The sequence below is a fragment of the Coptis chinensis genome, chromosome 2 (assembly GCF_015680905.1).
Source record: "Coptis chinensis isolate HL-2020 chromosome 2, ASM1568090v1, whole genome shotgun sequence".
In the NCBI taxonomy this organism is placed as follows: domain Eukaryota; kingdom Viridiplantae; phylum Streptophyta; class Magnoliopsida; order Ranunculales; family Ranunculaceae; genus Coptis; species Coptis chinensis.
Window position 1 is genome coordinate 63,069,075 of NC_141457.1, and position 11,691 is coordinate 63,080,765.

The window sequence follows — 11,691 nt, forward strand, 5'->3', positions numbered from 1 at the left end:
CTAGACCTTACTCTTATAGAAGTGCTAAATACAACATATTCACTTGGTAATCCTTTAAGTGTGGGAAAAACTAGGTCACCATCATCAAGAGGACAACCTGATGCAGCAAGAGCATCTGCAATCTATTTTATCTTATTAAGATATTCAATCATGATTGTACCACCCTTCTAGATATCCTGAAGTTTACCTTTGAGCTGAATAGCATGTGCTCTAGAAAGAGTTGAGAATATTGCTTCTAGAGTTAACCACAATTCTCTTGATGATTGCCACAAAATATGGTAGTATTTCAACACGTACTTAAAGTAGCGCGCATTTAACCAAATGAGCAACATTTGATCCCTTTTCATCCAATTGACATAATGTGGATTGATTTGAGATGTAACATGTCCAGAGTTATCTAATAAAAACTTAGGTGGACTAGAATCAGTACCCTCAATCATGCCCTATAGATCATAAGTTCGAAATATAGGTAGAAAGAACTGCTTCCATATTAGATAATTTTCTCGCGTAAGCTTCACTGGAACCATATTGGGAATATTCTGGAATGAATAAGAAGTGTTCTGTGGTGGTGCTACCATCGACATTGTGCATATTGAAGGAATAAGTCCTTGTGATGAAGCTCAGTGAAATTTGGTTGTTGTGAAGACATGAAGCCTTTATTTGGTTGTTGTGATTCTGTGATGATATGAAACCTTGATTTGGTTGTTGTGATGACATGAAACCTTGATTTGGTTGATGTGATGATATGAGCTTTGATTTGGTTGCCGTTGTGAAGACATGAAACCTTGATATTGAGGATTTATACCATAGATTGAATTGATTCCTTGAATCTGCTGATTAGAACTTAGATTTTGATGATTGAAACCTTGAGTTTGTTGATTCATTCCTTGATTAGAAGCAACATCTAGTAGATTTGTTGGTAGATTAGCTGGAATTTGAGCATCAGTAGTTGAGTTGATTTGATTTACTGGAATTTGAGCTTCAGCAATCAAGGTTAGATTTTGATTATTTGTAGAAAGTTGAGTGTTTTGAGTTGTTCTTGCCATTGAAGGCGATTTGAAAGCTTGTTTCTTGGAATTCAAGAAAAGAGATGAGAGCTCGAATGAGCTTTAATGGAGGATCGATTTGCATCTTTCAGTGACAATGCTCTAATACCAAAATAGGAAATCCTAGAAAATGATCTTAAAACGATTACGATTGCTTAGCTTCTAAGTATTACAAAGAGCTACTTATATACATGTTTACTTTATATTACAAGTGTAACAGAATCTGTAATAATAACTAAAACTGTAACTACTTGTAGAAGCTTCTGAAGATTGACTTGACTTTAGTCTTTAACTTCTGATTGACTATCACTAACAGTAGTCAGTACTTAAAGTATTGTAAGCTGTACAAACCGATCTAGTTTATTATATAAACCTAGCTAATGGTCGTTCCAAGTTCACAATAGCTACACCAGAAACCGGCCAATGCAACAACATGATGCATCACTGTGATTGAGAACTATATTTTACATATTATATAACTGTAAGCACATTAATAAGATGCACTGAAACGAACTGCTGCCATGGAGGCATAACACCCGTCCTTGGTATTAACTAAATCCTCATGCCTTCCTTGTTTGATGATAACCCCATTCTTTATGACTGCAATCAAGCTGGCACTCCTAATTGTTGACAACCGGTGAGCCACAACTATTGTGGTCCTGTTTACCATGACTTGATCCAAGGCATCTTGTACCACTCGCTCAGATTCCGCATCAAGTGCACTTGTTGCCTCATCCAGTAACAAAATCTTTGGTGCCTTCACTATAGCACGGGCAATTGCCACCCGTTGCTTTTGACCACCCGACAATTGGATTCCACGCTCTCCTACCACCGTGTCATACCCCTATGGAATTACAATTGAAAAAAAATATGTCAACTTAGATGATATAGAAATCAGTTCAAATCAAATGCTTCCGATACTTGTTTGAATTCCAGATGTGTGGATTGGTTGGTGCTTGCACATTTTCTGTTTGTGTGTGAACTTGAATCAATCTTAGTTAGTAGTTCCAACCTGCTTCATTGCACTTATGAACTTGTGGGCATTTGCTGCCTCAGCCGCAGCTATGATCTCCGACTCTGTTGCTTCTCCCTCCTTTCCATATGCAATGTTGGCTCTGATAGTATCATTGAACAACAAAGGCTCTTGGCTAACTAGACCTATCTGCTGTCTTAACCACCTTAACTGGATCTGTTGAATGTCAGTTCCATCTAATAATATTTGACCAGAACTCGGATCATAAAATCTTTGCAACAGTGAAATGACAGATGATTTCCCACAACCACTTTCTCCAACCAATGCAACCGTCTAGGAGAAAGTTTGAGATTGTTAAATTTAATCAAGAAAATTGATAAGGGGGGATACAAAATTTTCACTCGGAGATATTCATTTGTCTTCGTAAAACTAAACTATTTATAGGCGATGTAATTTTCTGAAATCTTTAAAGCAAATTATAAAGTGTTTAACCTTGCGGCCTAATCTTGCATGGTAGAAATTTCTCCTATTGTATCATCTTTACAATGAAACTAATAAAATAATATGTTCTAAGGAAAAACTTATTGCTTCCTGACATTACCTGACCAGACTGAACGGCAAAATCAAGGTCCTGGAAAATCTTAACATTTGGCCTTGTTGGGTAGGAGAAGCTGACACGATGAAACTGAATGTCTCCCTTCACACTTTCTAGTATCATTCCAGTGGTGACACTACAATCTATTTCAGATTTCCTATCAAGAATTGCAAATACAGAGGCAGTACAAGCTTTTGCTTTGGTGGTGTCAGGTGCTACCGTGCTCGCGTGAGAAACTGCCACTGCCGCACAAATGATAGCAAAGAAAACCTGCATGCAAAAGTACATCAGAGAGAATAATACATCCATAAAATCGTAATTAATAAAGGGCACGGTGTTGGTGCAGCGAAATATTTCTACAATTTACATACAGAAGGTTTAAGTTTGTCATTAAGAGATATTTCGGCAGGCACTTTAAATTTTACGAATAGTTATGTGATGTTAATTAAGCTGGAAGTGTAAATCACAATATAACTCGATTCCATGGTTAGAAATCTTCAGTAGCATCAACTTATTTATTATACTCACACGGAAAACCTCCCCGAATGTTGTTTTTCCATCCCGAACAAGCAGGGCCCCAGCATAGAAACTGATTGCATAGGAAGAAAATAAGAAGAAAAAAGAGAGCCCAAAGCCAACCCCAGTAATCAGTCCTAGCTTTATCCCTGCTTTCTTTGGGGCTTGACATCTGTTTCTGTATAGGGCTATCACATTCTCTTGGGCACAGAAAGAAGAAACAGTTCTTATATTTCTTACAGCATCATTAGCAACTCCACTGGCTTCCTCGTACATCATCTACAGAAAAATATTGAATTAAAATCAGAATTGAAAAGCAAAATAGTTAAGCTGAGTCAACTCTTGGAATAAGAAATTAACTAATATACAACTCCTTTTCTTCGACACGAGAAATGAAATTTCAGTTATACAAGAAATGAGACTTAAGTGTGAAATTGTACTTTTTAAATTTCAAATTATTCAATACGAAAATTTGATATTATTTTTAAATAAGTAAACCCATTCATCCTCCAATAGTCCATCTTTTATTCACAATGTGGATCAAAAGTCGGTGTTCATCCAATATGGGATGAGTGCAGAGGAGCTAAAAGATGTACCTTCGCATCTGCACCAAAACCTTTTGTGAATTGCACGTAGGCCCATGCATTGAAGCCTAACAGCGGTAGCAGAGCAACAACAATTAGAGACAGCTGCCAGTTTGCCTCAAGAGAAATTGCAAGAGCAATTATAACCGACGCAGAGTTTTGAACAACCAGAGCTAACGCGTCACCAACAATACCACGGATGCTTGCTGCATCCGTTGAAAGCCTGGCTCCTATGATACTGCTTGTATTTTCGGGACTATCAAACCATCCTATTTCCATATGCACCACCTTCTCAAACAACATTGACCTAATCCTTCTTATCAACTGGCTGCCTGCGATTGCAAAGAAGTATGACCGTCCTGTTGCAGCCAACAAAGATACATAGCCAAGGCAAACAAACATCCACGTCACGAATTTTGAATCCCTCTGAAGCTTCACTGGTGGCTCATAAAAAGTTCGAATCATATAAGACATGAGCATTCCAAATATTGGCATTATCGCACCATTAATAATTGCAGACACACACCCAAGAATAAACATTGGGACCTCTGGTCTGTTAATGTAGAAGAGACGACAGAGAGGAACTTCATATTGGTGTTCTGATGCTTCCTTAATGCTAAGTTCCATCAGTTTGGTTTCTCCAGTTTTGACTATAGTTCGTGGATGGGATGAGTCAGAGGATGATTGCTGGCTTGAGGGTTCCCCAGCTGATGAGCAGTTGGACAATGTTCCCTGGGAACCTAATATACATTCTGGCTTGGCTTGGTCAGCTTCCAATTCCATTTCGCACTCTAGATTCTCTTCTTGCAAGCTTATAAGCTGACTGTATGCTCCATTTAGATCTACTAGTTCAGAATGTGAACCTGATGAGAGTGATATGTTATGAGTTTCCACATTTAACAATAAATCATCTTAATTAAATCGGCGAAGAGGAGTAAAGATTCATGATATGTCCACCAATATCAGTGCTTCTTCTTAACAAACTTTTTCAGCCATCATGACATGGGACATGCTTAAAATGGATCATGATATACTCCAGGGTGGGGTAGAGACACTAACCTCTATATGTACGGAGCTGTAAGTCTATGGTAGTGCTACAAATTTGTGTAAACATTGAAAAATATCTCTGCACATAAATGTTATTACAGATGCAAGAGGATCAAACCTTTTTCAACAACCTTGCCACCGTGAATAACAGCAATCATATCAGAGTTCCTTACTGTGCCCAAGCGATGGGCAACAATAATTGTGGTCCTACCAGTCATGAACCTGTCCAATGCCTCTTGCACGCTCCATTCTGACTCGGCATCGAGCGCGCTTGTTGCTTCATCCAGGAGTAAAATTCTTGGGTTACAAAGAATTGCTCTAGCTATGGCAACTCGTTGTTTCTGTCCCCCTGAAAGCTGAGTTCCAAAGTCACCAACCATTGTTTCAAGTCCCTTCAGAACATGGTGATAATTTGTATTGTTAGTTGATGATTTCCTTATAATTTAAAAATATCTAATGAATGAACAAAGGATCTAAGATCTTCATGTGATTCTATGATGACCCAGGTACATTATAATTAAGCTCGGACTTACTTTTGGAATACAACTAAATTCAACGAGCGATAATAGGTTCAATCAGTATGCTACGATATTAAAGTAATGGTAGTGAAAATTAGAACCTGAGGCAACTTGGCTATGAATATGGAAGCATTTGCAAGCTCAACGGCAGCCCTAATTTCTTCCATAGTTGCATTCTCTTTGCCATATGATACGTTATCTCTGATGCTAGAAGCAAATAGTACAGGTTCCTGGCTGACAAGTCCTATTTTCTCTCTGATCCATCTTAGCTGGAGTTCTTTGAGGTTTACTCCATCTATAAGAACTTCACCAGATTGCGGATCATAAAATCTTTCTATTAGACTGATCACTGTTGACTTACCACTTCCACTCTCTCCAACCAAGGCTGCTGTCATGCCACTGGGTATGGCCAAGGAAAGTCCAGCCAGTATTTGCTCGTGTGGTCTAGTTGGATATCTGAAATAAACATCTCTTAACTCAATATCTCCACAAATATCATCCAACTTTCGCCCACCGGTGTCAGATGAATCTATATTTGGCTTTCTGTTCATTGTCTCAAACATATTGTATGCTGCGGCCTTTCCGGATGCAAATGCCTTCATGCATGGAGATACCTCGCCTAGAGACCTGAAAGAAAAACAACTTTAAATCACGCCAATGATCTGTAAATTTGTCCTAAGAGGGTCATGGTAACATATTTTGAAGTATGAGGTCAGAACTTTGCTATTTTGTTAATTGATCAACTAGTTGAATCTTGATGAACTTCCAGAATCATGCAAAGTGACTAAGGGTCTTATGCGAATTTTCACAATTATAGGTAAGACAAAAAAGTCTGTAGGTTTCTTTTCCTTATTTGTTGCCTTGTGTAACATTTAATTCTACTTCTCCGAATATTTTCGTGTAGAGCAGATTTTAATACTTACATGGAGGAGGTCACAATAGCCATCAGAACAATTATCACATCCCCGCCGGTATAACCTTTTCGAATTATCATGAGGGAACCAAACCATACAGCCAAGCCATAGCTGCAGAATATAATGAAAGAAACAATGCCAACACCTAGTCCTGAGACCAACCCTTCTTGAACATTAGACTCGTAAGATCTATTCAAAGACATGTTGTATCGATCTATCGCTTCTCTTTCCCCAGTATAAGATACAACCTGTGCACAGACCATGTTAATAGAAGTCCCTTAAGTTGAAACTGAAATATAAACTCTCTGTTTTGTGTACCGTTTTAATTGAGCTTATTATCTGTTCTGCGAGGGCCGCTGCTTCCGCATATGCTGATTGTTCGCGGGTTGCCATCTTGGTTATAATCATAGACGTCAATGCACCAGAAAGGATAAGAAGAGGAACAGTAGATAACATAACAAGAACAAGTAGCCAACCACGAATAAAGGCTACCACATAGCCTCCTAAGAATGCTGATATTAGCTGAATAGACTTGCCAACCTGTGTCGAAAGGATGAAATTAGACAATCAATTTCGAATAACACTCAAGAACCAGTTAAGAAGATACTTAAACCATAAAAGTCGAGAATGTCCTTCAGATCACTAAATATACATTGAATATGAGTACCTTCTCACCCATGGCATCCTGAATTAGGACAAGGTCACCCGACATCCTCCCTACTACTTCTCCGATGTCTGTTTCCATATCAAAGAATGTGATATCTTGCCTCAGTACGGCTTTCAAGTACATATTCCGTAGTCTCGCAGATTGTCTTTCTCCTGTGACCATCCAGCAAGACATCTCTGGATAAAAAAAAAGAATGTATCAGTTCTCAATCTCATTTGCTAGACTCCAGCAAATTCTGTTGTCTGTTACACCATACTGTGGTAAAAAAGCGTTGATATTGATAGAAAAAGAATCCAGTCACAGTGTGCTTACGGAAGAAAGATGCGACTGCAGCTCCAATTCCAGCATATACGAATCTCAGAGTTACCTGAATACAGGAGCAAACTTACTTCAAATGAAAAGGAAAAGAAAAAGGAAAAAACTTGGACAGTAAGTTTCATTTAGAATTATTCAGCCAAACTCCATGTTCATTGACCATTGTGTTGGCCAAAAGAAAGCATAGTGTTCTGTGCCGTAATAGCTGGGAAATCAGATTATTACCTTTCTTCCAGTTGAAATTTTGAAATAGCACACAACAATCTGTAAGCAAAATAACTATTTGACACGGCTAGAGAGCTCCTCATTCAAAATTTAGGAAATGCATAAGAAGAAGAGTATATATGGAGATCCTAGAGCTCAATTTACAAGATTTATATACCTTTGAAATTTCATGAACCAAATTTTCGTTATGTGAATTTCTTCCGAAACTGTCCACTAGCTGTCCAAAGATAAATATTGAAAAGGCAACAAAAGGTCCATTTACAACTGCACCAATTGTACCCAGGCTCATCAAACAAATATCGACTGGATCAGCGAAGGAGAACATCCTGTACAGAGGCATGCTATTCTTGCTCTCCTCTCCTTTTGTCTTCTCAGAGTCTTTTTCATCATGTGGCTTTCCCGAGTACTTATCTATCTTCATTACAGATGAATTATTCTCCTATGTCAGTAAGTCACCCGGACTGCCTTTATTCAACCATAAGACCAATGATCTCCCTCCCTACACCATTGTGTTTCATCTTTGGGTACAAAAGCAGAAAAATACAATACTTAATCAAGATCACGTGGAATAGTAGCAAGATGACCTTCAGCAAATATATTCCAGCAGGAAGTGTACAAAATTTTACCTTGCTGATGGCAGCCCTATCCCTTTAACTGCCTCTCCATAAGACTGAACTAGGTGTTGCTTTAGCCAGCAGCTCTATTCTTCCGAAAGACAAAATTGCTGCTCTCAACATTGACTCCTCCGAACGGCTTACCGAGTATTTCGACCATATGGAGAAAGTACTTATATCTTGTCTTCTTTTATTTCATACCAATTTCGTCTTTTTACTTTGTACTTATCTACTTAAGATATTCTTATAGGCGAAAGCACTTGCCATGGCACAATTTGATCTGCTTCATAAGCAAGAATGCGAAATCGGGCGCATTAGAAAAACCCTGACTACCCAGCGATTAGAATTCGACCGATTATCCCAAGAAAACACTGGGTTTCAGAAGGAAATTCGTCAACTAACAGCTGCTATGAAGCAACAATCTGAGAAAGCCGAGAAAACGTTATCTGATAAAGAGGCTGATCATGCCGAACTTCTGAAGAAAATGATTGATGATTTTGCTGCCGAAAGATAGAGAAGTGCGGAGGCCTCTGAAGCTGCTGATGTTGAATTCAATAATGTCATGGCAGCTGTTAATTCCCTTGGTGATAAGCTGGATATCTGCAAGCCTTTTGTTCCCCGTAACATCCTTAGAGAAAACAATATGCTTTCGGATGATGAAGATGAAGATGCAAATACTGTGGCTGATACCACCCCGGAGCTTCCACCTGATGCTATCCCAACTACTGAGGCCACCTTATCTGGTGTTGATGCACTTCTAAACAATCCTCTTTAAACTATCCTCCTTTTGCTTCAAAACCATAATTTGCTAACACTATATATTTCTGGACTGTTCTAAATTCTTAGTTCCATTGATCTTTTGTTTTTGATACTTCAGCATTATTTGTAATTTTCCCATATTCGCATTATATCGGCGATACTTAGAATTAAACCAGAAAGAAAATGCAATTTTCGATATCCTCAACTAAAATAATAGTATCGGCGACCCTTAGAATTAAACTAGAAAGAAAATACCATTTTCGATATCCTCAAATAACATAATAGTATCGGCGATACTTAGAATTAAATCAGAAAGAAAATACAATTTTTGATATCCTCAACTAACATAATAGTATCGGCGATACTTAGAATTAAACCAGAAAGAAAATACCATTTTCGATATCCTCAATTAAAATAATAGTATCGGCAATACTTATAATTAAACTAGAAAGAAAATACCATTTTCGATATCCTCAACTAAAATAATAGTATCGGCGATGCTTAGAATTAAATCAGAAAAAAAATATAATAAAAAAAATACCATTTTCGATATCCTCAACTAACATAATAGTATCGGCGATACTTAGAATCAAACCAGTCTGCCAATTTATTTTTATCAAAGCACTACCACATACCTTTATTATCAAATGATCTTCCATGATTAAGGCTCTACGGATATCTTGCTCAATAGCTATGATCTTTTTACGCCTGATATCTGCCTCTGTTTTTTATATCAGGACTTTTTGACAATACGCCTGAAATCAACATTTCTGCCAATCCCAGGACTTTCTTATGCCTGATATCTGCCACTGTTTTTGATATCAGGTCTTTTTGACAATATGCCCGATATCAACACGTCTGCCGATACTAGGACTTCTTATGCCTAATATCAACATTTCTGTCAATATTAGGACTTTTGACAATATGCATGATATCAACACATCTGTTGATATCAGGACTTCTTACGCCTAATGTCAACATTTCTATCGACATCAAGACTTCTTATGCCTGATATCTGCCTCTGTTTCTAACATCAGGACTTTTTGACAATATGCCTGATATCAATATTGCTACCAATATCAGGACTTTTTATACCTGATATCTGCCTCTATTTCTGATATCAGGACTTTTTGACAATATGCCTGATATCAATATTGCTACTAATATCAGGACTTTTTATGTCTGACATTTGCCTCTGTTTCTGATATCAGGATTTTTTGACAATATGCCTGATATCAATATTGCCACCAATATCAGGACTTTTTATGCCTGATATCTGCCTCTGTTTCTGATATCAGGACTTTTTGACAATATGCCTGATATCAATATTGCTACCAATATCAGGACTTTTTAACAATATGCATGATATCGATATTTCTATCGATACCCGGATTTTTACTACATGCTAACACCGGATATATATATATATATATATATATATATATATATATATATATATATATATATATATATATATATATATATATATATATATATATATAAATGAAATTTGAAACTTGAATCCCTTTATATTGAATTGAAAACTCATGCTACACATCTTAATTGCTCATAAAATTTAATAGAAATACATTTACATTATTGATAGAATACCTTCAGATTACTGACATTCTGAGGTTTTGCTAACACTTCCCCATCAGCTTTCTTTAGATAGTATGCTCCATTTACTCCCACTTTGTGGATAATGTTTGGACCTTCCCAATTCGCCGATAACTTCCCAGCTCCTTTTCCTTTTGTCGCCTGTGTAACCTCTTTCAGCACTAGGTCACCTTCTTGGAAACTTCTTTCTTTTACTTTCTTATTAAATGCTTTTCTGAGCTGCCTATGATAAGAATCAAGCCTCATTCTTGCTTGCTCCCTTCTATCTTCTAAATTTAAGATCTTTGCCTGCATCCCCTGATCATTCAATCCTTTTTCTACAAGCATTGTCCTTGATGTCGACACCACCATCTCGGCTGGAGTTACAGCTTCCATCCCATAAGCGAACGTAAATGGTGATTCTCCTGTTGCTACTCTAGGGGTTGTTCTGTATGCCCACCACACACTATTTAACTCATCAACCTACAAGCTTTTCTTGTCTTCCAGCTTCTTTTTGATGTTGTCCATAATGGTCTTATTCGTTACTTCTGCCTGCCCATTCCCTTGAGCATAATAAGGTGCCGATGTAAAGTGCTTGATCTGATATGATTCCAAAAAATCTTTCACTTTTCCCCCAATGAATTGAGGTCCATTATCCGATATAATAGCATGCGGCAACCCATATCGGCAAATCACCCTTTCAAACAAAAACCCAATAATGTCCTGCTCCTTAACATGCTGCAAAGCTATCGCTTCTACCCATTTAGTAAAATAGTCAGTTACTGCTAAGACGAATCTCTTCTTTCCTCTTCCAGGTATGAGAGGCCCTACAATGTCCATCCCCCATAACGCGAACGGCCATGGGTTCGAAACACAATGTAACTGCTCTACTAGCACATGAATGGCATGTCCATGTTTCTGACACTGACTACACTTTTTCGCATATCGCAAACAATCTCGCCTCATTTGTGGCCAAAAATACCCCTTCCTTGCAATCTTAGAAGCCAATGATCTTCCTGCCGAATGATTGCCACATTCTCCTTCATGCATTTCTGTAATAATTTTCTGAGAATCTTCTGGCGATACACATTTTAAATGTGGCATGGTCCCCCTGGATTTTTCCGATATAACTGATCATCTATTAGTATATATCTTTCAGCTCCTCCTTTTATCCTTCTAGCCTCATTCTTATCTGCTGGCAACATTCCCTGTGATAGAAATAGCACATAATTTATCATCCATGACGCCCCCAGTGTATCTATTTCCATTATCTCTTTGTGTCTTATATTAATACTCAGAATTTGCTGAACCCCTATATGCAA

General features: G+C 37.7%; 1 protein-coding gene across 3 annotated transcripts; it reads right to left on the reverse strand.

Moving 5' to 3' along the window:
* Positions 1–1,316: 1,316 nt before the first annotated feature.
* Positions 1,317–8,892, reverse strand: LOC147517075 (ABC transporter B family member 11-like). Of its 3 annotated transcripts, none has more exons than XM_086589485.1 (14): positions 8,027–8,167; positions 7,558–7,918; positions 7,401–7,439; positions 7,173–7,227; positions 6,861–7,036; positions 6,512–6,733; positions 6,203–6,441; positions 5,381–5,906; positions 4,880–5,153; positions 3,727–4,577; positions 3,143–3,409; positions 2,621–2,884; positions 2,059–2,235; positions 1,317–1,890 (listed from the first exon to the last, which is right to left on the reverse strand). In XM_086589485.1, exons 2-14 carry the CDS (start codon positions 7,819–7,821, stop codon positions 1,537–1,539), a joined length of 3,708 nt encoding a protein of 1,235 aa, XP_086445611.1. In that variant the 5' UTR covers positions 7,822–7,918; positions 8,027–8,167; the 3' UTR covers positions 1,317–1,536. The 3 variants fall into 3 exon arrangements, with proteins under 3 accessions (XP_086445611.1, XP_086445609.1, XP_086445610.1); XM_086589483.1 differs by having other exon boundaries at positions 2,059–2,352; XM_086589484.1 differs by lacking the exon at positions 7,401–7,439 and having other exon boundaries at positions 2,059–2,352; positions 8,027–8,892.
* Positions 8,893–11,691: the final 2,799 nt, after the last annotated feature.

What these genes read in the sequence shown, in the direction of transcription:
- LOC147517075 (XM_086589483.1), bottom strand. Translation starts at nt 7,821, where the DNA reads ATGAAGATAGATAAGTACTCGGGAAAGCCACATGATGAAAAAGACTCT. An exon ending in AAATTTCAACTGGAAGAAAG is followed by an intron (nt 7,228 to 7,400) that starts GTAATAATCTGA and finishes TCCTGTATTCAG; the next exon opens with GTAACTCTGAGATTCGTATA. An exon ending in TGGCAAGGTTGTTGAAAAAG is followed by an intron (nt 4,578 to 4,879) that starts GTTTGATCCTCT and finishes CACTCTCATCAG; the next exon opens with GTTCACATTCTGAACTAGTA.